The sequence below is a fragment of the Symphalangus syndactylus genome, chromosome 12, assembly GCF_028878055.3.
Source record: "Symphalangus syndactylus isolate Jambi chromosome 12, NHGRI_mSymSyn1-v2.1_pri, whole genome shotgun sequence".
NCBI classification, from domain to species: domain Eukaryota; kingdom Metazoa; phylum Chordata; class Mammalia; order Primates; family Hylobatidae; genus Symphalangus; species Symphalangus syndactylus.
Window position 1 is genome coordinate 126,380,684 of NC_072441.2, and position 24,623 is coordinate 126,405,306.

General features: G+C 38.7%; 1 protein-coding gene across 13 annotated transcripts in view; it reads right to left on the bottom strand.

The window, feature by feature from the left end:
* The window catches only part of OSBPL9 (oxysterol binding protein like 9), a 204,688-nt gene that overhangs the window by 65,898 nt on the left and 114,167 nt on the right, over positions 1-24,623 (bottom strand). For all 13 annotated transcript variants that reach the window (XM_055254766.2, XM_063627474.1, XM_055254764.2 and 10 more), the window contains one exon: positions 9,884-9,960. In XM_055254766.2, the coding sequence (XP_055110741.1) occupies positions 9,884-9,960 (77 nt within the window). The remainder of the gene's footprint in view (positions 1-9,883; positions 9,961-24,623) is intronic.

Here is a 24,623-nt window from a genome sequence, read left to right on the forward strand (position 1 = left end):
AAAAAATACCAACCTAGAATTCTGTACAAAACTAAAGATACGTTTACCATATGATTCAACAATGGCACTCCTTGGTATTTGCCCAAGGGAGATGACAACATACATCCACATAAAACTTGTATACAATGTTTATAGTAACTTCACTCATAACTGCCAAAACTTAGAAGCAACCAAGATATTCTTCAGTAGGTGAATGAATAGGTGGTACATCCAGATAATAAAATATTATTCAGCACTAAAATGACTGGAACCTGTGATCCCAGCTACTCAGGAGGCTAAGGCAGGAGGATCACTTGAGCCCAGGAATTTGAGGCTGCAATGAGCTATGATTGGGCCATTGCACTCCAGCCTGGGCAACAGAGTGAGACACTTTGTCTCTTAAAAAAGGAAGAAGAAAGAAGAAACAGGAAAGAAGAGGAAGAAGAGGAAGGAAGGAAGAGAGGGAAGAAAAGAGGGAGGGAAAGAAATGAGCTATCAAGCCATGAAAAGATGAGGATGAAACTTAAATGCCTATTACCAAGGGAAAGAAGCCCATTTGAAAAGGCTGCATACTGTGTGATTCCAATGATATGACATTCTGGAAAAGGCAAAACTATGGAGATGTTAAAAAGTTCAGTGGTTGCCAGGGATGAGGGAGGAGGGAAGGAGGAACAGGTGGAGCACACTGGATTTTTAGGGTAGCAAAATTACTATGTATGGCACTATAATGGTGGATAAATGTCATTATAAAATCAACCAAACCCATACACAACACCAAGAGTGGACTCTAATGTAAACTATGGACCTTGAGTGATAATGATGTGTCAATGTAGGTTCATTAATTGTAACAAACCACTCTGGTGGGGGATGTTGATAGTAGGGGAGGCTGCACGTGTGTAGGGGAAGGAGGTATAGGGAAAATCTCTGTACATTCTGCTCAATTTTGCTGTGAACCTCAAACTGCTCTAAAAAATAAAGTTGTTGTTGTTGCTGTTGTTGTTAGTTAATCAAATCATATTTACCCTAGGTATTTGCCTAGCAAGTCAGGCCAAATGAATGAAGCAGATAACCTTAAAAGACAACTCTTGGAAACAGGATATATAGTTTCACTATTTTGCCTGACTGGTTCCCAGAAGCCTCAAAACTAAAGTCAGCCAATTTCCATGTAGAAACTTTAGCCAGATGTCACAAATACACCACCTAGCATGTATACGGTAGAAGCAGTCCCTACTTTATGATCAAGGCCACCATTGTTCCAAAAGTTTGTAAACTGTTTGCAATTTTTAATGCATTATCCAACAGAAAGAAATATTTGGTTCAAGGTTAGGAATGAATACCCTCTATACAACCCCACAATGCCTTGTTCACCACTGTATCCTTAGCATCCCTTCAAACAAGGAATGGCATATATTAGATACTTAAGAAATGTCTGTTGAATAAATAAAATGTCAGGTACTATGCTATAAAACGGCAAAATAAACTACTAAAAAATGTTGAAAATGGTGAGTCTGGGAAGTAGGAAAGTACAATGACAGGAGGCCATATTTTTGCTATATGAGCCTTTCAGTACCACTTAATTTTCAAAATTATTTTAGATAGCAACTATTGCTCTGATTTTTACAGGTAACATTCTGTGTTGGTCACTTTATTCTGAAAAAACATGTAGATTTTGTTGAAAATGCTTGAGTTGCCAAATTTGATTAGAAATACATAACTCCTTGCCACAAGATGAGTGAAACTGCTTTGTGTTGTCTAACTACTTATATCTATCTATCTGTCTGTCTGTCTGCCTGCCTGTCTATTTATTTTCAAGATGGAGTCTCATTAGGTTGACCAAGCTAATCTTAAACTTCTGGCCTCAAGCAATCCTGCCTTGGCCTCTCAAAGTGCTGGGATTACTGGCGTGAGCCACCATGCCAGGCAATCTTAAATTTTTATACTAGACTAGTTCCATAAAGTCAAGGGCTATGTGTAGTTGTATTCAATTATATCCTCTACAACTAGTATAATGCATGAAACATAGTAAGTGCTTAAAAAATATTTACCAAATAAATAACTTTCCTGTATGTTCTAAATGTTCCCAATTGAGCATGCACTATTTAACTGGCTACTTCTCCATTCCACTTTACCTGTGGAAGAGGTGACACATCTGCTGTGGAAGAGGTGACACATCTGTATTGCAACCATTTCCTTTGGGAAACAAAGGACTTCAAGGGAGAACGAATACACCTATTTTTCTACATGATATGAAAATATAATCTAATGAGGCCAGGGAAAACAATACAGTTGTGATAAACAGATCCTTATATACTGAGAAATTAAAATGGATGCTCAAAAAGCTAATCTTTAGTGAAGAAGTTTAATGGTCAAGAAAAATGCTCAAAAGATTTTTATTAATCTACTCAGACATATAATCCATTATAGCTATTGACAGTAGAATCAAGGCATCTCAATACTAAAGATTAATTTTTCAGCAACTCTCCTAAATTGTACTTTAAATACAATTAAGTTATGTTAGTCTATAACGAAAGTTGGGCAGACATGTAATTATCATACCTGATACTTCTTTTGGGAAAAAAAAAAAAAAAAAGGTTTCACAATGTCTCCATTGATAATGACTTGTAATTCTATTAGGCTGGTGCAAAAGTAATTGCACCACCCTAAAACCACATCTCCTTTTCGTATAATGTTTTACTCACAGACTCAGTGGTATTTCTAATGAGGCTTGTACCAGCCCACCCTGTTCCCTTGTATACTCTTATACCCTTGTATACAAGGCATCATGGCCTTTCTCTCTAGGGGCTTTAGATAAAAGCTAGTGACGACAAAAATAATAATAATAATAATAACATAAAATTACAGGTAGTACCAGTGAAATTCCAATTTCAGCCAGGTGTGGTGGCTCATGCCTCTAATCTCAGCACTTTGGGAGGCTGAGGCCGGTGGATCACCTGAGGCCAGGAGTTCAAGACCAGCCTGGCCAACAGGGTAAAACCCTATCTCTACTAAAAATACAAAAAACTAGCCGGGTGTGGTGGTGCGTGCCTGTAGTCCCAGCTACTTAGAAGGCTGAGGTGAGAGGACTGCTTGAGCCTGGGAGGTTAAGGCTGCAGTGAGCTGAGATTGCACCACTGTACTCCAGCCTGGGAAACAGAATGAGACTCTGTCTCAAAAAAAAAAAAAAATTCCAATTTGATAACCACCAAAAATAAAATCTACATGAAGTAGCTACAAAAACCATACATATGAGGACAATTAATGCCCAATTTCTTAGCCCAAAGAATAATCATAGAAACCATTTAAATTTTTGAAATATCAACTGATGTACAGCATAAAGTTAAGAAACATAAAGGTCAGTCAGGCGCGGTGGCTCACGCCTGTAATACCAGCACTTTGGGAGGCAGAGGTGGGTGGATCACGAGGTCAGGAGATTGCGACCATCTTGACAATATGGCGAAACTCCGTCTCTACTAAAAATACAAAAAATTAGCCAGGTGTGGTGGTGCACACCTGTAATCCCAGGTACTCGGGAGGCTGAGGCAGGAGAATTGCTTGAACCTGGGAGGCAGAGGTTGCAGTAAGCCGAGATCACACCACTGCACTCCAGCTTGGGTGACAGAGCAAGACTCTGTCTCAAAAAAAAAAAAGAAAAAGAAAGAAACATAAAGGTCTATACAACTCAGTTAAACATCTGCATGAGCATCTTCAAACTTGAGTCTAAAATATTTGAATCTACAACAATCTCCTGTGTTTTCATTCCTGTTAGCCTATAAAAATTTGTATAGCCACACACTGTTACTCAGCTTAGTAACAACCTTAAAACCAAGTTACTTCATTGCCCATACTTGTACTTATAATCAAACTGGCACAACATACTACTTGTCATAGAAGTGACACTGACCAAGTAAATGGCATATCTATATGAAGTCAAAGCCAACTGACCCCATGGCATGTGCTATGCCAAGGAAGGCTTCCCAGTAGTTAGAACAGAGAACACATCATCACGTTCCACATGGTAGTGTATGTATGCCATAGTTTAAAAGAATCTATACCCTAACAGTGAGTACCATTTGCACATTGTAAGTAGTGACCCACTTTTAGCAAGGCAATATCATTCATCACATTAAGTTAATGTTAATTTAGATTATATTGCTTTGTATTATGTTTAACTTGAAATTTTCTTTTGGATGTATAGTTCTGTAAGATTTTAAACCTAAGAAATTTACACCTGGCTTTATGTTTGCCCACATTAAATAACATTATAATACTTTACTTATACATCGGCATTCACAGACTGCAAGAGTTTTTTCTAAAATGGGCCCCAATTTACTCAAGTTTATAAAACTGATTTTTATACCTGTATGACAACCAGACAAGCTGCTATAACTCATTATATTTTGTACAATATAGGAAACTATAAAACCTACAGGATGTAACATCCTGAGTCTTCTCGTGATGATCAATCCCTTACTTGATAATCTCTCAGCATTTAGTTTGTACTAAAGCTTACTAGGGTTAAAAAAAAAAAGAATCTAAAAAGTTCCCCTCTATTAATCAGTATCATCAGATATCTACTGAATACCTCTTACTGGTTAAGAAAGAGGGGATTAAGAAGCACAGCATGCCCTCTGGTCTCCCCTTCACGGAACTTCCTCTTTGGCTGAATGTAAAGACATGAAAAGATACCATAAGCTGACATACAACAAATTTAGAATGACTACTGGAATTCAGCTTCCATAGGAGCTGAAAGGATGAAGAAGATCTTAGTTGTCTTCTGTCACCTTCAGTCTATCCTAATTACAATTTGCTATGGGGAGGAAAGAGAAGACAAGCTCAGTCTTAGCCATGCTGAAGTAGAATTCCAGGGAGACATCTAACTGGCAAAATCCAAAAGGAAAAAAAGTGAGACTAAAGCTACACATCAAAAGAGATATAAAGATTAGGGGGGAAAAAGAGTCATCTTAGACAAGGTTTAGCTGAATCCATGAAAATGGTGGGGGCTGCTGAAGGGTGATGGAATTAGGTCACAATCTGCAAGAAAACATCATGTGGTCAAGGTAATGTATGTAGTGTTAACCTTGGGAAAGAGCAAGAATATGTTTTCTTCGAAATATTCAAAGCAGAGAAATAAAGTATAGGTGAAGTCACTAAGAACTGTTGAAGAAGAAAGCCTTGATTTATGAAGAAGGGAACAGACTATAATTCGATACTGAATACAATGAAAAAAGTCTACTGTGAGGATTCAACTGGAAACCAACAAGAAGTCAATAAGATGACTATTAAATCATAACAGATATCCAGTTAAAGTCAGACAAAAATTGTGATAGATACAACCATCTTGCTTTTGTGACCTCTAACAGTTCTAGAAGCAGAAAAATCAGACAACTGGGGCCCTGGGGAATGAAGACCAGAATGGTATACAGACGAACTATCCAGTGACAAGAAATTCTAAAGGTGATAGCAAAAACAATATATATATTTTTAAATTTTTGTGGGTACATAGTAGGTATATATATTTTTGGAGTATAAAATATTTTGATATAGGCATGAAATAAGTAATAATCACATCAGGGTAAATAGGTATCCATCACCTCAAGCATTTATCTTTTGTGTTACAATCTAATTATACTCTTCCAGTTATTTTTAAATGTATAATTACTGTTGACTATAGTCACCCTGTTGTGTTATCCAGTAGATCTTATTCATTCTATTTTTTTTGTACCCATTAACCATCCCCACTCTCCCTACACTTATACGCCCAACCACCCTTCCAGCCTCTGGTAACCATAATTCTATTCTGTAGCTCCATGAGTTCGATTGTTTTAATTTTTAGTTCCCACATATAAGTGAGAACATGTGAAGTTTGTGCCTGTCTTATTTCACTTAACATCATGACCTCCAGTTCTATTCAAGACAGGATTGCAAATGACAGGATTTCATTCTTTTTCACAGCTGAATAGTACTCCATTGTGTTTATGTACCACGTTTTCTTTATCCATTCATCTGTTGGACACCTGGGTTGCTTCCAAATCTTGGCTATTGTGAATAGTGCTGCAATAAACCTGGGTGTGCAGGTATCTCTTCCATATATTGATTGCCTTTCTTTTGGATATATACCTAGCAGTGGGATTGCTGGATTATATGGTAGCTCTATTTTTAGTTTTTTGAGGAACCTTCAAACTGTTCTCCACAGTGGCTGTACTAATTTACATTCCTACTAATAGTGTATGAGGGTTCCCCCTTTACTCCACATCCTCACCAGTATTTTCTTATTGCCTGTCTCTTGGAAAAAAAAAAAAAAGCCATTTTAACTGGGGTGAAATGATATCTCATTGTAGTTTTGGTCTGCATTTCTCTGATGATCAATGATGTTAGGCACCTTTTCATATACCTCCTTGCCATTTGTATGTCTTCTAACAAAAGCAATGATAAAGCAGCAGACCAGAAGGTCTCCACTGGGAAACGGGATGAGCAAAACAAGAAAATACTAAATGGCCAGGAAGAAATGGAGAAGTAGGGGTCAGATCAAAGTGAGAGAAGAAAAGTTCAGAAGTAAAGTCATAGAGGAAGATGAAGATAAGAAAACTGTTGTCAAAGAAAACACTTTTTAACTTAATATTTTGCAGATGGTTCAGCTCTTAGTAATGACAAGACCAGTGCAGTGGAGTTTAATGGCTAAAGTAGAGATAAAGTTCAGTGAAAAAGGAGAACATGGCTGGGTATGGTGGCTCATGCCTATAATCTCAGCACTCTCAGAGGCCAAGGTGGGCAGATGGCTTGAGCCCAGGAGTTTGAGACCAGCCTGGCCAACATGGCAAAACCCCATCTCTACAAAAAAATACAAAAATTAGCCAGGCGTGGTGGTGCATGCCTGTAGTCCCAGCTACTCAGGAGGCTGAGGTGGGAGGATCACTTGAGCAGGGGAGGCAGAGGTTGCAGTGAGCTGTGATTGTGCCACTGCAACGAGTGAGACCCTGTCAAAAAAAAAAAGGGACATATAAATACAATGAGGTCAAGAATTAGACTGGGAAGCACTATTATGTAGTAGGAGCTTCCTCATCTATAAACCGAACTGGGTGGGGGGAGTTTTGTGAGAATTTTTTTTTTAAAAAAAGCAAAAGAAGAGAACCTAACATGGCAGTAGATATTCAGATATGTTTTAAAGGTAGGTTGCTGAGATCACTGCGTCTCCTCTCCTATATCCCTTTGGAAGACAGCTCCATGAGTGCCCATCCCACAGTGCCTAACAGACAGTATGTTATACATCTCAAAATACTCAATAAACAACAATGGAAAAGCAATCTCTACATCCACCGTTTGTTCATTCATTCCTTCAGTTATTTCTTCATTTAACTAACATTTACTGAGTGCTACTGAATACCAGGCACTGGCAGAGGGAATGGTAGGAACAGTAGTTGCATTGTAATGGCAACTAACATTTACCAAGTTCTTACTATAGCCAGGCATTATTTCAACCAGTTCTCATCCAATATTAGTTTATCAAGTTCTAGCAAGTTTACGTTAGTTTACTTAACCACTAAAACAACTCTATGAAGTAGGTACTCTTATTATCCTCATTTTATAGATGAGGCCACTGAAACTCAGACACAGTAAGTTGAATGTTAATGGTTAAATATGTAGTGGGCTCTGGGATACAAACACAGATATTCTGGCTCTAGAGCGAAGTTCTTTACCACACTTCGCTACGTCTGAGAAGATAATCTTTTGCCAGTCAAATGAACATTAATTCCATATTTCTAAATGTCCTATCTTCTCCATGCATTAAGTGTAGGAAAAAAACCTCTTGTATTACATGTACTTTTAAATATCAAAGCTATTAGAAGTCTAAGACTTCTCAAAGTTATCTTTTTCTGCCCATTATTCCCAAAGACATACAAGCTCTCTTCTTAGCAAAAGCTGAAAAATTCCAATATTGGATCTAGTTAGGAGCCTGAACTTATGATGTCAACATCAGCTGACAACAAATAAACAAGAAGAATATGACAAGGAGATAGTGAATTGTGCAAACACTATAGTATTCAAACGAAAGAGATCATTTTGAACTTGGTGGATTGGGGAAGGAAAGGCCAGTCGGCAGAGGGTTCACAGAAGAGGTCAGTTCTAAACTAGGCTTTGAAAAAAAGGGTAGAAGACATTTCACAGAGAAAGGACATCACACACAAGAATGTGGAGGCCAGAAATGAAAAAATGTATTTGAAGGAAAGCAAGTAAGCAATAGCACTCTAGAAGGTTTATGTAGGGGTATAGTGGCAGAAATGCCTACAAGGGCAGGTGGCTCTTGTTGAATGTTGAATGTCAGTCTAACCAACCATGGGGGGGCGGGAAATCTCATCTGCCACATTCAGTCTAATATGATCATTAAAACACTTATCCTCCCCTCTTAGGCCAGGTATGGTGGCTGAGGCAAGAGAATTGCTTGAACCCAGGAGGTGGAGGTTGCAGTGAGCCGAGACAAACCACATCTAACTAGATTTACTTTCTGGGGTACAAAGTGAGACTGTCTCAAAAAAACAAAAAACAAACAAACAAAAAATACTTCTCCTCCTCTTACAAGATCACAAACTTGCTAAAATGATGCTATAGTCATTTATGAAACTGCCTAAATTTAAAAGAAATCTACAGGAATTACAAATTGCTTTTAAAAAGCATAACTCATAGAGTAGCTTAAAGATTTCCTACTTCAATTTCATATTCATTTCTTAAAGTCCCCTAATAACCACATCCTTTAATAATGTTTTTTAAGCCTCTACTGAACACTTTGAAGTGACTGGGGGTTTACTATCTTGTAGGGCCTAAGATACCCTATGCCACCTTATCTAATCAAGTCAATTCCTGATATAGAACAAAGTAGAGAGAAAGGGTTATAAAACATGTTTTCTACAATTAAATTTCCTAAATTAAAATAAAACAAAATCCCCTATGTGCCACAAATATAAGCTCTTTCACTGGAGAATAAACATAGAAAAATATCTTCAGTGTAGTACGGCAGACATTAGTTGCATGTCACCCAACATCTGTTTTTCCCTATTCTGACTTTGGTGCGGGTCAGGTGGGGTAGGATGAACACACCTTCTACCCTATCAGCAATGTGTTTCTAGTGAGGCCAATAACATCCCAGCTCCAGGGTAGAATCTATGACTGTGAAATTGTGACTGGCCAGGATTTGACACATGGCCAAATCTAAGGTGATGAGCAATAATTGTGTTACTCTTGTTAAGGTCTAGAAAGAATAGCCTCTTATGGACTCGGTTCCAAAAATGGGAGGCTGACATTGCTACAACCACCTTACCACCACCAAGGGAGAACCTAACCGAAAATGAAGCCAATGCAAAAGAAGTGGAACGTAGAAATAGAGATGGGAGATATGAGTCCTCATGACATGAATTATCTAATTCAAACCACATCTAACCAGATTTACTTTCTTCTTCATGAATCAGTTTGGTTTGAGTTTTCTTTCACTACCATATGAAAGAGTACTAACTGACACGTACAGTAATAGCCAAATCCTTTAAAAAGAAAATGAGGTGAACTTCTCAGTATTTACCTATTATCATGCATAATTATGTAACTTGGCTGTATCAATAACTGACTACAGATATTAAATTTTTAAAATGAATCTGGCATATTTTAACATAGAATTTCACTTTCAACATTGTCTTGCACTGTCTTGTTTCTAGACAAAAATCAGTATTTTACCCTGCAGAAAGCAGGAGAAAATAAATGAGTATAACTTTACTATAACTATAAAGGAAAAATAAGCAACTCAGAAATTATAAGCTCCTATTACATCATATCACAGTTATTTAAAAAAAAAAACAGAAAATAGACAAAAAAAGAAAGCAACAACTAATGAATTATCTGGAAACCATGTAAAGACCCTTACTTGAAGCTGGAGAGTATGTCGAAGAATTGTTTCTTCTAAGGCATGGATCCACTTCTCTCGCTCATCAGCATCACGAGCTGGAATAAAAGATTATACATTAAAATTAAAAGTTTAATTTCTATATCTCCATATTTGAAAGTATCATTTTAAAACTATGATGGCTAACAGAAAAGGTTTTTAGTTGTACCATTTCCTTAATAGGTTCAGCATGATCTATTAACATTTCTTACAGACATGCAATCTACTTGCAACAATTTATAAGAAAGGGAATAATTGTGTTCAATAATAGCAGGCTACATAGTTCAGACCAACCTTCCCACTGAAAACATTCAGAAAAGCTAGACTGATTTTTAAAAAACAACTGGTTGAAGGCATCACAAACCAACAAGGTAATAAAGAATTACCAAGGAAAGATCTGGGAGAAGACAAAAAATTTAGAAGATAAACCTTGTATTTAGGGACACTTCTCCTGGAGGCATTGCAAATTCCAGGAGAGGAATTGCAGACTGGACAATGCACTTAAAAGCTTGTCAGTGTGTGGCGGAAGCCGTTATATGAGAACTCTACTTTCTGTTCAATTTTGCTGTGAACCTAAAACTTCTTTAAGAACAAAAAAATCCGGCTGGGTGCAGTGGCTCATGCCTGTAATCCCGGCATTTTGGGAGGCTGAGGCAGGCAATCACCTGAGGTCAAGAGTTCAAGACCAGCCTGGCCAACATGGTAAAACTCCATCTCTACTAAAAATACAAAAATTAGCTGGGCATGGTGGTGGGTCCCTGTAATTCCAGTAACTCAGGAGGCTGAGGCAGGAGAATCACTTGAACCCGGGAGGCGGAGGTTGCAGTGAGCCAAGATCGTGCCACTGCACTCCAGCCTGGGCAACAGAGGGCGACTCTGTCTCGAAATAAATAAATAAATAAAATAAGAATTAAAAAAAAAAAAAAACCACACAAGCCTTTTCAGGCCGGAAGTTGGAAGCGAGGGCCCACCAACAATGGGAGCTCTGGTAAACAGTCCATGTTCTAGTTGGGACACCAAACAGCTTCTCTGTGGGAGTAGTGATAAACTAGAATTAAAACAATTGCTTGGTCATATGGGTGGCCCAGAAAAATCTTGATGCCTGAAATTGATTTAAATGATCACAGATTTTTAGTGACTCCAGGCATCTACTAGCAAAAGCAAATGAAAATCTTTTCTGTAGGAAGATAACATCATCTTAGCTGCTGAATTAAATTTACATAAACAATTTTTAAAATACAATGTCTAGCACATAAGCAAAGATAACCAAATACACATAAATGGAGACACTTATGGAGACAAAACCACACATAAACGAGAACCAAAAGACAACAGAAACAGATCAACAGGAGCTCCACATTATCGTATAAATGACATAATTTTTTCCTTTTTTATTTTTAGGGTTTTTTTCACTTAGCTTTATAAAATAATCAATTCAAATATAAATTCCAAAAGTGACAAATAATCAAAATTAAGAATTTAATAGATGAGTTCAACAGCAGATTAAGTGCAACTAAAGAGACAATTACAGAACTGGGAGCAGTTAGAAGAAACCCAGCAGAACAAAAGACAGTAAGTCAAAGAGACAGAAAATATAGAAGAAAGGGTAAGCAATACAGAGTATGAGAAAATGTAACACACATGTGATTGGAACACCAGAAGAAGACAAAAGAGAGCATGGCATGGAAGCACTGTCCGGCTGAGAATTTTCCAAAACTGATTAAAGATATTCAGAAGTCCTAGGAATCCCAAGCAAGATAAATCAAAGAAATCCACAAGTTGGGCACATCTCAGTAAAACTTACTGCAAACCAAAGATATAGGAAATATCTTTAAAACAGCCAGGGAGAAAAAAGGACAGGTTACTTTCAAAGAAACAACAATTAAATTCAGGTAGGCTCTCAAAAGAAATAATGAGAACCAAGAGACAATACAGTACGACATTTAATGGCTAAAAGAGAATAACTGTCAATTTAGAATTCACTGAAATATATCCTTTATGAATTAAGATGAAATAAACTCATTTTCAGACTGACAAAACCAGAATTCTGCTATCGGCAGATACTCATTAAATAAAATTCTAAAAAGTACTCTTTTCTAGGTATAAACAATGCCTGATGGAAGGTGGTAGGAGCGGACAGAATGAAGAGCAACAGAAATTATAAGTATGTGGCTAAAACTAAATATTCTCTACATACAATCATAATATTTAATAATATCTTGCGGGGTTTTTTCTGGCTCTCAGTGTCCTGTTTTTATTGTTTTGCAGCAGCACGCCTAACACAGAACATAATTACAAATACTCACTGTGCAAAAGCAGAGCTAGTGCTTAAGTACAAATGGGAAATACAATTCTTTTTATTTAAATAAATACTTAAACACAACTCAGGTCCTATAAGCATCTGGACTCTAGGTCTGAGCTGGAGTTGCCTCGCCTGTGTGCTCACAATGACGTCATGATTTTCCCACCCCCAGTAATCAATACATGGAATCAGGTGCCAATGGGGAATGTGATCACAATGAGCCCCTTTTCTAGAGCCTACCTCAGCCCTCTACAGACATGATCTCTGGCCAGGACAAAGACGACCGGAATTTCTTGAAGGTCCATAATCTGTAATAGGTAAGTATTCTACATGATTCTCTGGGTTGCCATTTCTATGGATGAGACATAATGCACTTAGGTGACTTTCTTCAGCTCATAATACAGGCCCAGACTTGGCCCCATGCCTGTGAGGATGTTGGACCATGCACCCTTGATGGAGGCTTTGCCCCTTCATCTTAGGAGAGCTTCTGCCAACAATCAAGGGCACCTGTGTTCGTAATATCACCTCCTTTGCACCTGGACTGCATCACCATCCGCCTGCACTGTGAGGAGTGGGTAGGAGGCCACATGGGCCACTGTCATGGCCTGGGCAATCATCCAGCTCACCATGTGGTGGGTGTTCTTGGGGTCAGGGAGCATGCCCTTGGCTGTATCATACACGCTGAGGTAGGTTGCCCACTACATATGGATGCCCTGCACCGAGACGCTGAAGCCCTGGGACAGGCCTCGGATCCCATCGGCCTTGATCTTCTCCAGGCAGTCTGCCAGGCCTTTGAGCTCCCACTATGTGCCCAATTTCCCAACGTTGGCTGCCAGGCGGGTTCTGGCAAATTCCAGGGGGTAGAAGAAGCACAGGGAGATGGCCCCAGCCGCCCCTCAGGAAGCCAGGTTGCCTGCAAAGTATCTCCAGAACTGTGCATGCTTATGCACGCCTCCCAGAAAGACCCACTCTTACTTATCCCTAAAGGCAAAGCTGAGGGCTTGAGGGCTTGCATGGGGAAGCAGTGGATGGTGCTGGCCAGGTGCCCCTCCAGAAGGACAAGTGCCCTGCTCCTTGGGGATGCAGACCTTGCAGCCCACCACACCACACCTTTGTACTGTGTCGCCACAATCTGCTTACTGGCATGTTGCACCTGCAGCAGTGCCTTGACTGGCTCAACTCGGGTCACTGCCCTCTTGGAAATAGCGACGGCAATGCCTCCGGCCAGTAAGTCCTTGACAAAGGAGTGTGGCCTATTCCATCCTGCTGGCCAGCGGGCAGCGGAGGGAGGGAGGGAGCCGCTTGCTCAACTCTGCTGCTGCTGGGACCAAAAGGCTCTCATGGGATTTTAAATAAATGTATGCAAAATTAAACTGCATATAGATTGTATATACAAAACAATTGCATATAGATTGGAAAAGGGAAAATGGGATAAAAAGTTTTAAGTTTCTTACATTGGGAAGAAAATAAAATTATCAATGATTTTGATAACTGAAGGATTCATGTTATAATATCTAAAATAATCACTAAAAGAAAAGCTTTTTAAGTGTTTAACTTCTAAAATTAAAAAATCCAAAAATAAAGATAATCCAAAAATTGACAAGAAAGGAGAAAAAAGAAATCGAATATACAAGACTGAAGGAAAGCATAGAGTAAGATGGCAAATGTTTAAGCCTAAAAAATCAATAATTAAATGTGAGTGAAGTAAACGTGCTAATTAAAATACAAAGGCTTTAAGATTTGTAAAAGTATATGATGCTTACAAGTGACACATGTTATATCACTCTCATTAATCAATAAAGCAAGCAGATGAAACATTAATAAGGACACAGAAGATTTAAACAGTCTGATGAATAAACTTGATTCAATGAGATAGACAGAATGCTGAATACAACAAATGTAAAACAGATATTCTTTTTAAGCAGAACACAGAATATTTCTAAAAGCTGACCAAATATTGGACCCTAAAACAAGTCTCAACAAATATCAAAGGACTGAAATCATATATTCTCTAACCATAGTGGAAATTTAAGCTAGAAACCAGTTAAAAAAAGAAAAAAAAAGATAAATTAGAAAATACTAGGGTTTTTGATGCTCTCTGCTCCTCTCATTTGACAGACAGCCGCCCCTTCTCATGCAGCATGCAGCACCAGCCGTGTCCCTGAGACACCATGGTGAAAATGAAGGCTGGAGTAAACGGATTTGGCTGTATTGGGCACCTGGTCACCAGGGCTTCTTTTAACTCTGGCAAAGCAGGTATTGTCATCAATGACCCCTTCTTTGACCTCAACTACATGGTCTACATGTTCCAGTAGGATTCCACCCATGGCAAGTTCCATGGCAGCATCAAGGCTGAGAATGGGAAGCTTGTCATCAAGTGAAATCCCATCACCATCTTCCAGGAGTGAGATCCCACCAAAATCAAATGGGGGTGACACTGGTGCTGACTATATTGTTGGGTCCATCAACATCTTCACTACCATGGAGAAGGCTGGGGCTCACTTAGAGGAAGAGCCAAAAGGGTCTTCATCTCTGCCCTTTCTGCTGACACCCCCATGTTTGTGATGGACATGAACCATGAGAAGAAAGAAAACAGCCTTGAGATCCTCAGTAATGCCTCCTGCACCACCAATTGATCACCCCACCCCCATCCAAGGTCATCCATGACAACTCTGGCATTGTGGAGGGACTCATAACCACACTCCATGCCATCACTGCCACCCAGAAGATGTGGGTAGACGGTAGCTCTGGGAAACTGTGGCATGACGACCATGAGGCTCTCAAGACCATCATCCCTGCATCTACTGGTGCTGCCAAGGTTGTGGGCAAGGTCATCCCCAAACTGAATGGGAAGATCACTGGCATGGTCTTTCAAGTCCCCACCACCTACGTGTCAGATATGATCTGCCATCCAGAAAACCCTGCCAAATACGATGACATTAAGGTAGTGAAGCAGGCACTGGAGGGCCCCCTAAAGGGTATCCTGAGCTATACTGAACACCTGGTTGTCTCCTCCGACTTTAAGTGAGAACCACTCTTCCACCTTCCATGATGGGGCCAGCACTGCCCTCAATGACCACTTTGTCAGGCTCAATTCCTGGTATGACAATGAAAATGAATCTGGCTACATCAACAGGGTGGTGGACCTCATGGTCCACATGGCCTACAAGGAATAAGTGACCAGGACCACCAGCCCCAGCAAGAGCACTAAAGGACAAGAGAGGACCTCAGCTGCTGGGGAATACCTGCTGCACTCAAATCTAACAGAATAAACAGACATGCAAAAATCTCTTCTTGACACAGTTTCCATGACAGACCCCCTGAAGAGGGAGGGGCCTGGAAGGCCCCACCTTGTCATGTACCATCAATAAAGTCCCCTGCATGCAGCCAAAAGGAGAAAGAAAGAAAGAAAAATAAAACAAAATACTGAGATGTTTTGGAATTTTTTTAAATAAATACTTCTAAATAATCCATAGGTCAGGAAAAAATATCTGCACTAGAAATTAGAAAACATGTAGAACTGAATAAATGAAAATATGACATATTGATTCATTGGATACAGTTAAAGTAGTGCATAAAGGGAAATTTGTGGCCTTAAATGCATATATGTATGTAAAAATTCATATATATATATTAAATGCATATATATATAAAAGCAAAAAGGCTGAAAACAACAAGAAGTTCAAAATGAGTAGAAAAGGAAATGATAAAGAACATAAATTAACGAGATAGAGGGCAAACATTCAATAGATAGGTCACTAAAGCCTAAGTTGGTTACCTAAAAATAACTAATGAAATTGATCAACTTCTAACAAAACTGACAGGAGGAGGAAGGGACGAAGACAATACAAACATGATGGCACAGATCATTAATGTCATGAATAAGAAAGAGGACATCACAACTGATGCACATACTCATAACTCCCTGACTATAAAACTGAAAATTTTAATTAAGTGGAAAATATTATTTAAGGAAATACAATTTACCAAAACTACCACAATAACAAATTTAAAAACCTAGATAGTGCTATAACTATTAGGTTGGGCCACAGGAAAGTACACTTTTGGTAGGTCAAAAACACTCTAATATTAAAATAATTGAAAATCATCTCACAAAGAAAAATCCAAGCCTAGAAGCCTTCACCAGAGAATTCTTAAGGAAAAAAATAATGCCAATCTCTAATACAAAATCTTCCAGATAATGGAAAAAGAGTCAACACTCCACAACTCTTTTTTAAGGCCAGCATAACTTTGACACCAATCTGACAAGACTGTTATTAGAGAAAAATTATAGGCAAATCTAACAGAATAAACAGACATGCAAAAATCCTATATAAAAACATTACAACAGAACAGCACAATCTATATACTGATGCATGACTCTTTCCTCTCCCAGTGGAATGTACTAAGAATAAAATGTGAAATGAATGAATGACCATGACCTTAAAAAACTAATAGATCATGTCCAAGTTGGGTTTATTCCAGAAATACAAAGTTGGTTGAATATGTGAAAAAAAATCGATCAACATCTAACAATACAAAAATATATATGGAACAAGGTTATTTACTACAGCATTTTTTGTAACTTTAAAATATTGGGGCCAGGCGTGATGGCTCACGCCTGTAATCCCAGCACTTTGGGAGGCTGAGGCCAGCAGATCACCTGAGGTCGGGAATTCCAGATGAGCCTGACCAACACGGAGAAACCCCATCTCTACTAAAAATACAAAATCAGTGGTGTGTGGTGGCATATGCCCGTAATCCCAGCTACTATCGGGAGGCTGAGGCAGGAGAATCATTTGAACCAGGGAGGCAGAGGTTGTGGTGAGCTGAGATCGTGCCATTGCACTCCAGCCTGGGCAACAAAAGCGAAACTCCGTCTCAAAAAAAAAAAAAAAAAAAAAAATATATATATATATATATATATATATATATATGTCTATATAGGAAACACCCTAAATACTCATACAGAGGAGAATGGTTGAATAAATCAAGGAATACTATGCAGGTATCAAAAAGAATAAAAGCCAGTTGCAGCAGCACACACCTGCAGCTCCAGGAGATGGGAGGCTCACTTGAGCCCAAGAGTTCGAAACCAACCTGGACAATACAGTGAGACCCCATCTCTTAAAAAAAAAAAAAAAGGAATGAGGAAGATTTCTTTGGTGATTTGGAGTGATTTTCAGATATACCATCAAATAAAATTTTTTTAAAGTGAAGTGTGTCTTTACTATAAGAAAAAAAGAATATCAGAAAACATACAAGTATTTTCTTATTTGTACAAAAGAAATATAAAGATTCTAAAGAAAACTAAATAAATTGGTTACCCTTACAAGCCACAGGTGAGAAAGGATGGGAAGCCAGGAAGAATAGGAACAGATCAGTAAGAATTAAGGAGGTAGCAACACTCTGAATATATCTTTTTGTATATATTCAGCCTCTCAGAACCATAATATTTCAAATAATTGAACCTCAGTGCCATGGAGTGAATGTTTGTGTTGCCCCAAAATTCCTATGTTGAAATCCTAACCTTCAATGTGATTGTATTAGGAGGTGAGGGTAGAACCCTCTTTAATGTGACGAGGCACCTCAGAGCTGTCTCACTCTCCTTCCAACACATGAGGATATAAGGACAAGAAGTTGACTATGCAACCTGGAAGAAAGCTTTCACCAGAACCTGACCATGCTGGCATCCTGATCTAAACTTCCAGCCTCCAGAACGGTGAGGAAATAAATGTTTGCTGTTTAAGATACGTAATCTATGGTAATTTGTTATAGCAGCCCAAACTAACTAAAACATGAAGTAACTTTGAAAAATCACCACCGATCCCACAGAAATACAAACTACCATCAGAGAATACTATAAACACCTCTATGCAAATAAACTAGAAAATCTAGAAGAAATGGATAAATTCCTCGACACATACATCCTCCCAGGACTAAACCAGGAAGAAGTTGAACCTCTGAATAGACCAATAACAGGCTCTGAAATTGAGGCAATAATTAATAGCTTACCAACCAAAAGAGTCCAGGACCAGGTGGATTCACAGCCGAATTCTACCAGAGGTACAAGGAGGAGCTGGTATCATTCCTTCTGAAACTATTCCAATCAATAGAAAAAGAGGGAATCCTCCCTAGCTCATTTTATGAGGCCAGCATCATCCTGATACCAAAGCCTGGCAGAGACACAACCAAAAAAGAGAATTTTACACCAATATCCCTGATGAACATCGATGCAAAAATCCTCAATAAACTACTGGCAAACTGAATCCGGCAGCACACCAAAAAGCTTATCTACCATGATCAAGGGGGCTTCATCCCTGGGACGCAAGGCTGGTTCAACATACACAAATCAATAAATGTAATCCAGCATATAAACAGAACAAATAACAAAAACCACATGATTATCTCAATAGATGCAGAAAAGGCCTTTGACAAAATTCAACAACACTTCATGCTAAAAACTCTCAATAAATTAGGTATCGATGGGACGTATCTCAAAATGGTAAGAACTATCTATGACAAACCCACACCCAATACCATACTGAATGGGCAAAAACTGGAAGCATTCCCTTTGAAAACTGGCACAAGACAGGGATGCCCTCTCTCACCACTCCTATTCAACATAGTGTTGGAAGTTCTGGCCAGGGCAATCAGGCAGGAGAAGGAAATAAAGGGTATTCAATTAGGAAGAGAAGAAGTCAAATTGTCCCTATTTGCAGATGACATGATTGTGTATCTAGAAGACCCGATCGTCTCAGCCCCAAATCTCCTCAAGCTGATAAGCAACTTCAGCAAAGTCTCAGGATACAAAATCAATGTGCAAAAATCACAAGCATTCTTATACACCAATAACAGACAAACAGAGAGCCAAATCATGAGTGAACTCCCATTCACAATTGCTTCAAAGAGAATAAAATACCTAGGAATCCAACTTACAAGGGATGTGAAGGACCTCTTCAAGGAGAACTACAAACCACTGCTCAATGAAATAAAAGAGGATACAAACAAATGGAAGAACATTCCATGCTCATGGGTAGGATGAATCAATATTGTGAAAATGGCCATACTGCCCAAGGTAATTTATAGATTCAATGCCATCCCCATCAAGCTACCAATGACTTTCTTCACAGAATTGGAAAAAGCTACTTTAAAGTTCATATGGAACCAAAAAAGAGCCTGCATCGCCAAGTCAATCCTAAGAAAAGAACAAACCTGGGGGCATCATGCTACCTGACTTCAAACTATACTACAAGGCTACCATAACCAAAACAGCATGGTACTGGTACCAAAAGAGATATAGACCAATGGAACAGAACAGAACCCTCAGAAATAATGCCACACATCTACAACTATCTGATCTTTGACAAACCTGACAAAAACAAGCAATGGGGAAAGCATTCCCTATTTAATAAATGGTGCTGGGAAAACTGGCTAGCCATATGTAGAAAGCTGAAACTGGATCCCTTCCTTACACCTTATACAAAAATTAATTCAAGATGGATTAAGACTTAAATGTTAGACCTAAAACCATAAAAACCCTAGAAGAAAACCTAGGCAATACCATTCAGGACACAGGCGTAGGCAAGGACTTCATGTCTAAAACACCAAAAGCAATGGCAACAAAAGCCAAAATTGACAAATGGGATCTCATTAAACTAAAGAGCTTCTGCACAACAAAAGAAACTACCATCAGAGTGAACAGGCAACCCACAGAATGGGAGAAAATTTTTGCAATCTACTCATCTGACAAAGGGCTAATATCCAGAATCTACAACGAATTCAAACAAATTTACAAGAAAAAAACAAACAACCCCATCAACAAGTGGGTGAAGGATATGAACAGACACTTCTCAAAAGAAGACTTTTATGCAGCCAAAAGACACATGAAAAAATGCTCATCATCACTGGCCATCAGAGAAATGCAAATCAAAACCACAATGAGATACCATCTCACACCAGTTAGAATGGCGATCATTAAAAAGTTAGGAAACAACAGGTGCTAGAGAGGATGTGGAGAAATAGAAACACTTTTACACTGTTGGTGGGACTGTAAACTAGTTCAACCATTGTGGAAGTCAGTGTGGCAATTCCTCAGGGATCTAGAACTAGAAATATCATTTGACCAAGCCATCCCATTACTGGGTATATACCCAAAGGATTATAAATCATGCTGCTATAAAGACACACGCACACGTATGTTTATTGCGGCACTATTCACAATAGCAAACACTTGGAACCAACCCAAATGTCCAACAACGATAGACTGGATTAAGAAAATGTGGCGGCTGGGCGCGATGGCTCACGCCTGTAATCCCAGCACTTTGGGAGGCAGAGGTGGGTGGATCACGATGTCAGGAGATCAAGACCATCCTGGCTAACACAGTGAAACCCCATCTCTACTAAAAAAAAAATACAAAAAATTAGCCGGGCGTGGTGGCGGGTGCCTGTAGTCCCAGCTACTCGGGAGGCTGAGGCAGGAGAATGGCATGAACCCGGGAGGCAGAGCTTGCAGTGAGCGGAGATTGTGCCACTGCACTCCAGCCTGGGCGACAGAGCGAGACTCCATCTCAAAAAAAAAAAAAAAGAAAATGTGGCACATATACACCATGGAATACTATGCAGCCATAAAAACTGATGAGTTCATGTCCTTTGTAGGGACATGGATCAAGGTGGAAACCATCATTCTCAGCAAACTATCGCGAGGACAAAAAAGGAAACACAGCATGTTCTCACTCATAGGTGGTAATTGAACAATGAGAACACATGGACACAGGAAGGGGAACGTCACACACTGGGGCCTGTTGTGGGGTGGGGGGAGGAGGGAGGGATAGCATTAGGATATATACCTAATGTTAAATGATGAGTTAATGGGTGCAGTACACCAACATGGCACATGTATACATATGTAACAAACCTGCACGTTGTGCACATGTACCCTAAAACTTAAAAGTATAAAAAACAAGAACAACAACAACAACAGTATTTTGACTATAGTGAAAGGATAGGCAAAAAAAAAAAAAAAAAAAAAAAAACTATATACAAATACAATACTCTAGTTAGCAAATTTGATTTTCATAGGAGTACATGTTAGCAATTCTGTAACTACAGACAAGTGAATATATTATAGATAATGAGAACCAGGTTTCTTACTATCAGAAAAGAATTAGAAATACAGAAAGGGAGAAGGTTAGAATAAACCTTGTGATGTTGAACTACAATTGGAGGTTTCAGTATGAACTCATGATTTTAGGTAAATAAATTCACAGAGTACTGGACTATAACCCATAGAATATAATAAATATCCACAAGTCCAATATTAATGTAAAATAATTGAATAAGTAAATAAATAGGGGAGATGGGACATCTCTTCCTTTAGAAGAATTATAATGGGACGGACGCGGTGGCTCACGCCTGTAATCCCAGCACTTTGGGAGGCCAAGGCAGGTGGATCACCTGAGGTCAGGAGTTCGAGACCAGCCTGGCCAATATGGTGAAACCCCGTCTCTACTAAAAATACAAAAATTAGTCAGGTGTGTTGGTGGGTGCCTGTAATCTCAGCTACTCGGGAGGCTGAGGTAGGAGAATTGCTGGAACCAGGGAGGCAGAGGTTGCAGCGAGCCAAGATCGCCGTGCCATTGCACTCCAGTCCGGGTGACAACAGGGAGACTCCATCTCAAAAAAAAAAAAAAATTACAATGAATAAGTGTAGAAGGACTGACAAAAATTAAAAATCACCATTAGACCAACACCACAGCAATAATTACATCAGGCAAGATCCACTGATGGCTAACATCAGTGGGCAAAAGTGAGGAGAAACAGGAAATTGGCATAGATTCAAAGTATCTCCCACAAGAGAATAAAGTATCTCCCCCAAATGAATAAATAACAATTTTACAATGGAAAAATCTGGTACACTATCTTAATCAAGTGATCAAGGTTAACATCACTAGTAATAAGATTAATTGACATCCTATACCTCCTAATACAATCCACTGAGAAAAGGAAACAGCATCATTTTTGTGGTATTCTTGCCAAAATACATAATTGCAATCGAATCATGAGAACATATCAGATAAATCCAAAATGAGAGACATTCTACAAAATAACTGACCAATACTCATAAAAAATGTCAAGGTCATGAAAGATAACAAATAAAGAACTATTACAACTAAAAGCAATGTGGCATCCTGGATTGAATCCTGGAACAGAAAAGGAGCATTAGAGGGAAAATTCAAATGAGCTCTGTAGTTTAGTTAAAAGTACTGTACCAAATGGGTGGAAGATCCGGCTCAGGACATTAGAGCCTGAGTAGGGTGAAGAGGGCATGCATCATGTAAAGGCACAACCTAGCATAGGGCATGAGAGCCCAAAGCAAGAGGAAGAGGGAAGCTATACAATGGGAAAGTCCAATATGAGGAGTCAGAACCCAAGAAAAAGAACGAAGGTGTCCACATTGCAGTGAACAGGCTCCGCATGGCACAAGGTTTCCAAGGCTGAATGGAGTGATGGTGACATTTACAAAGGGTCATGGATGATTGGAAAATAATTACATACAGAAGGATTGATCAAATAAGTAAATACAACAAAGATAAAGTTTTTCTCACTTTTGGAAAACGGAGTTAAATATGGTAAGGGAAAAAACAGAATTATTTCTGTTGTGATAGACTGTAACTGGAGGTATCAGCATGACCTCATCATGGTTTTCAATATACATGTAGATAAATACATATGGAAATAAATATGAACATGGATGTACACATGTGTACACACAAGCACACCCCTATGTATGTAACATTCATATGTTTCTTAGCTCTCTGTACATAACATTCATATGTTTCTTAGCTCTATGTACATAACATTCATATGTTTCTTAGCTCTCTAGAGGGCCTGGGAGCCATAACACTTTATAAGCAGTAACTACACCTAGCACTAGGTGTTGATTTCTAAATATCATTTCCATTAGAAGAAACCAGAGCTCCCTGGAAAAATGGTTGATTCCAGAACTAGGACAGAGAAGGTATAAAATGAGCCTGGAATGTCTTTTTGTGCCAGAAAGTAAGGAAATACTTAAAGAATGACAGGGGCATGTTAAAATGACACAGAGGTCAGCTTAAATAGGATTCCTCTGGTCAAATTGAGGACAATTTGAGCATCAAAATAAATAAAGACATTTGTGTTTGTAAAGGTGAACTCAAGGAAAGCTTCTGAGGCAAGGAAATTAAAATTGAGTTTTAAAACTGAGTAGAATTAGAGGCAAAGGTATGTGAGTGTATATGTGTGTGTCTGGGTGAGAGGGAGAGAGAGAGAAAGAAAAAAGTGGGGGTATGTGGAGAAGGAGGGGGGCACTGACAGGGAAGAAATTCCAGGTAAAAAAGACAGACTAAGCAAATGAGGGCAAATTACTATACTACACAAAAAAAGAGGGCAAATTACTATACAGGAGCAGGAGCAGGACTAATGTATACATGTAGCTTTGCTACTTCTTTCTACTGTTGACTTTAATAAGCCACTTGTATTGTCTGAATATGTATTTTTGTGCTTTTTTATGATAGTCTCGAAAAAATGAATATTCATTTTGCACCTTAAAATTGGAAGTTGAACTAAATTCTCCCTTCCAGCTGAAAATTCAAGAGTCAATATTATTCTGACTAATCTAATCCACCTTCTCCCACTCTCCTAGCATGTCAGTAAACAAACCTCTACTCTAATGGATCTAATAGAAAAAAGGGCTTTGTGTCTATGAAGCACCAGAGATGTCTGGTTATTATTCAATCACAACAAATTGTTCATATGAGAAATAAAAATACAGTAATGATATACACAATTCAAAACCACCTGCAGACGCAGCTCTCTAGAAGTAAAATTAAAGCTATACTAACTCTGCGTGAATCCCTACCAAAAAGGGCCTAACTTAATGAGCTAGTTAAAACAACTTTGAGTACTACAGTATTTTACCAAATATATAAAGTTAACTCTTCTTCCCTTTTGTAAAAATGTTATTTGTACATTCAGCTTATCTCTAGACTTTCTTCTCTAGCAGCTACCACTTCTATTCATTATATTTTCCAGCTTGCTTTCCATCCTCTAAGCCAGTGGGCTCCAAATTTTGTTTGACTGTGACCCACAATAAGAAGTACATTTTATAACTTCACCCAGTTCATACATACATATATACACATATGTGTATATACACATATACATATAAACTGGAACATTCATTTCATAAAAGAGTGCTTGCTCTTATTATATGCCATACACATTGATATTTTTCTGTCTGTTGTAATTCATTTTTTTAAAATGCTGATTTGGGCCCACTAAATAGACCTTTATAATCCATTAATGGACTGCAATCCAGTTTGGAAAACACTACTCTAAGCCACCCCAATGTCCCACAAAGCTGTTGCTTTTTAGTATCTC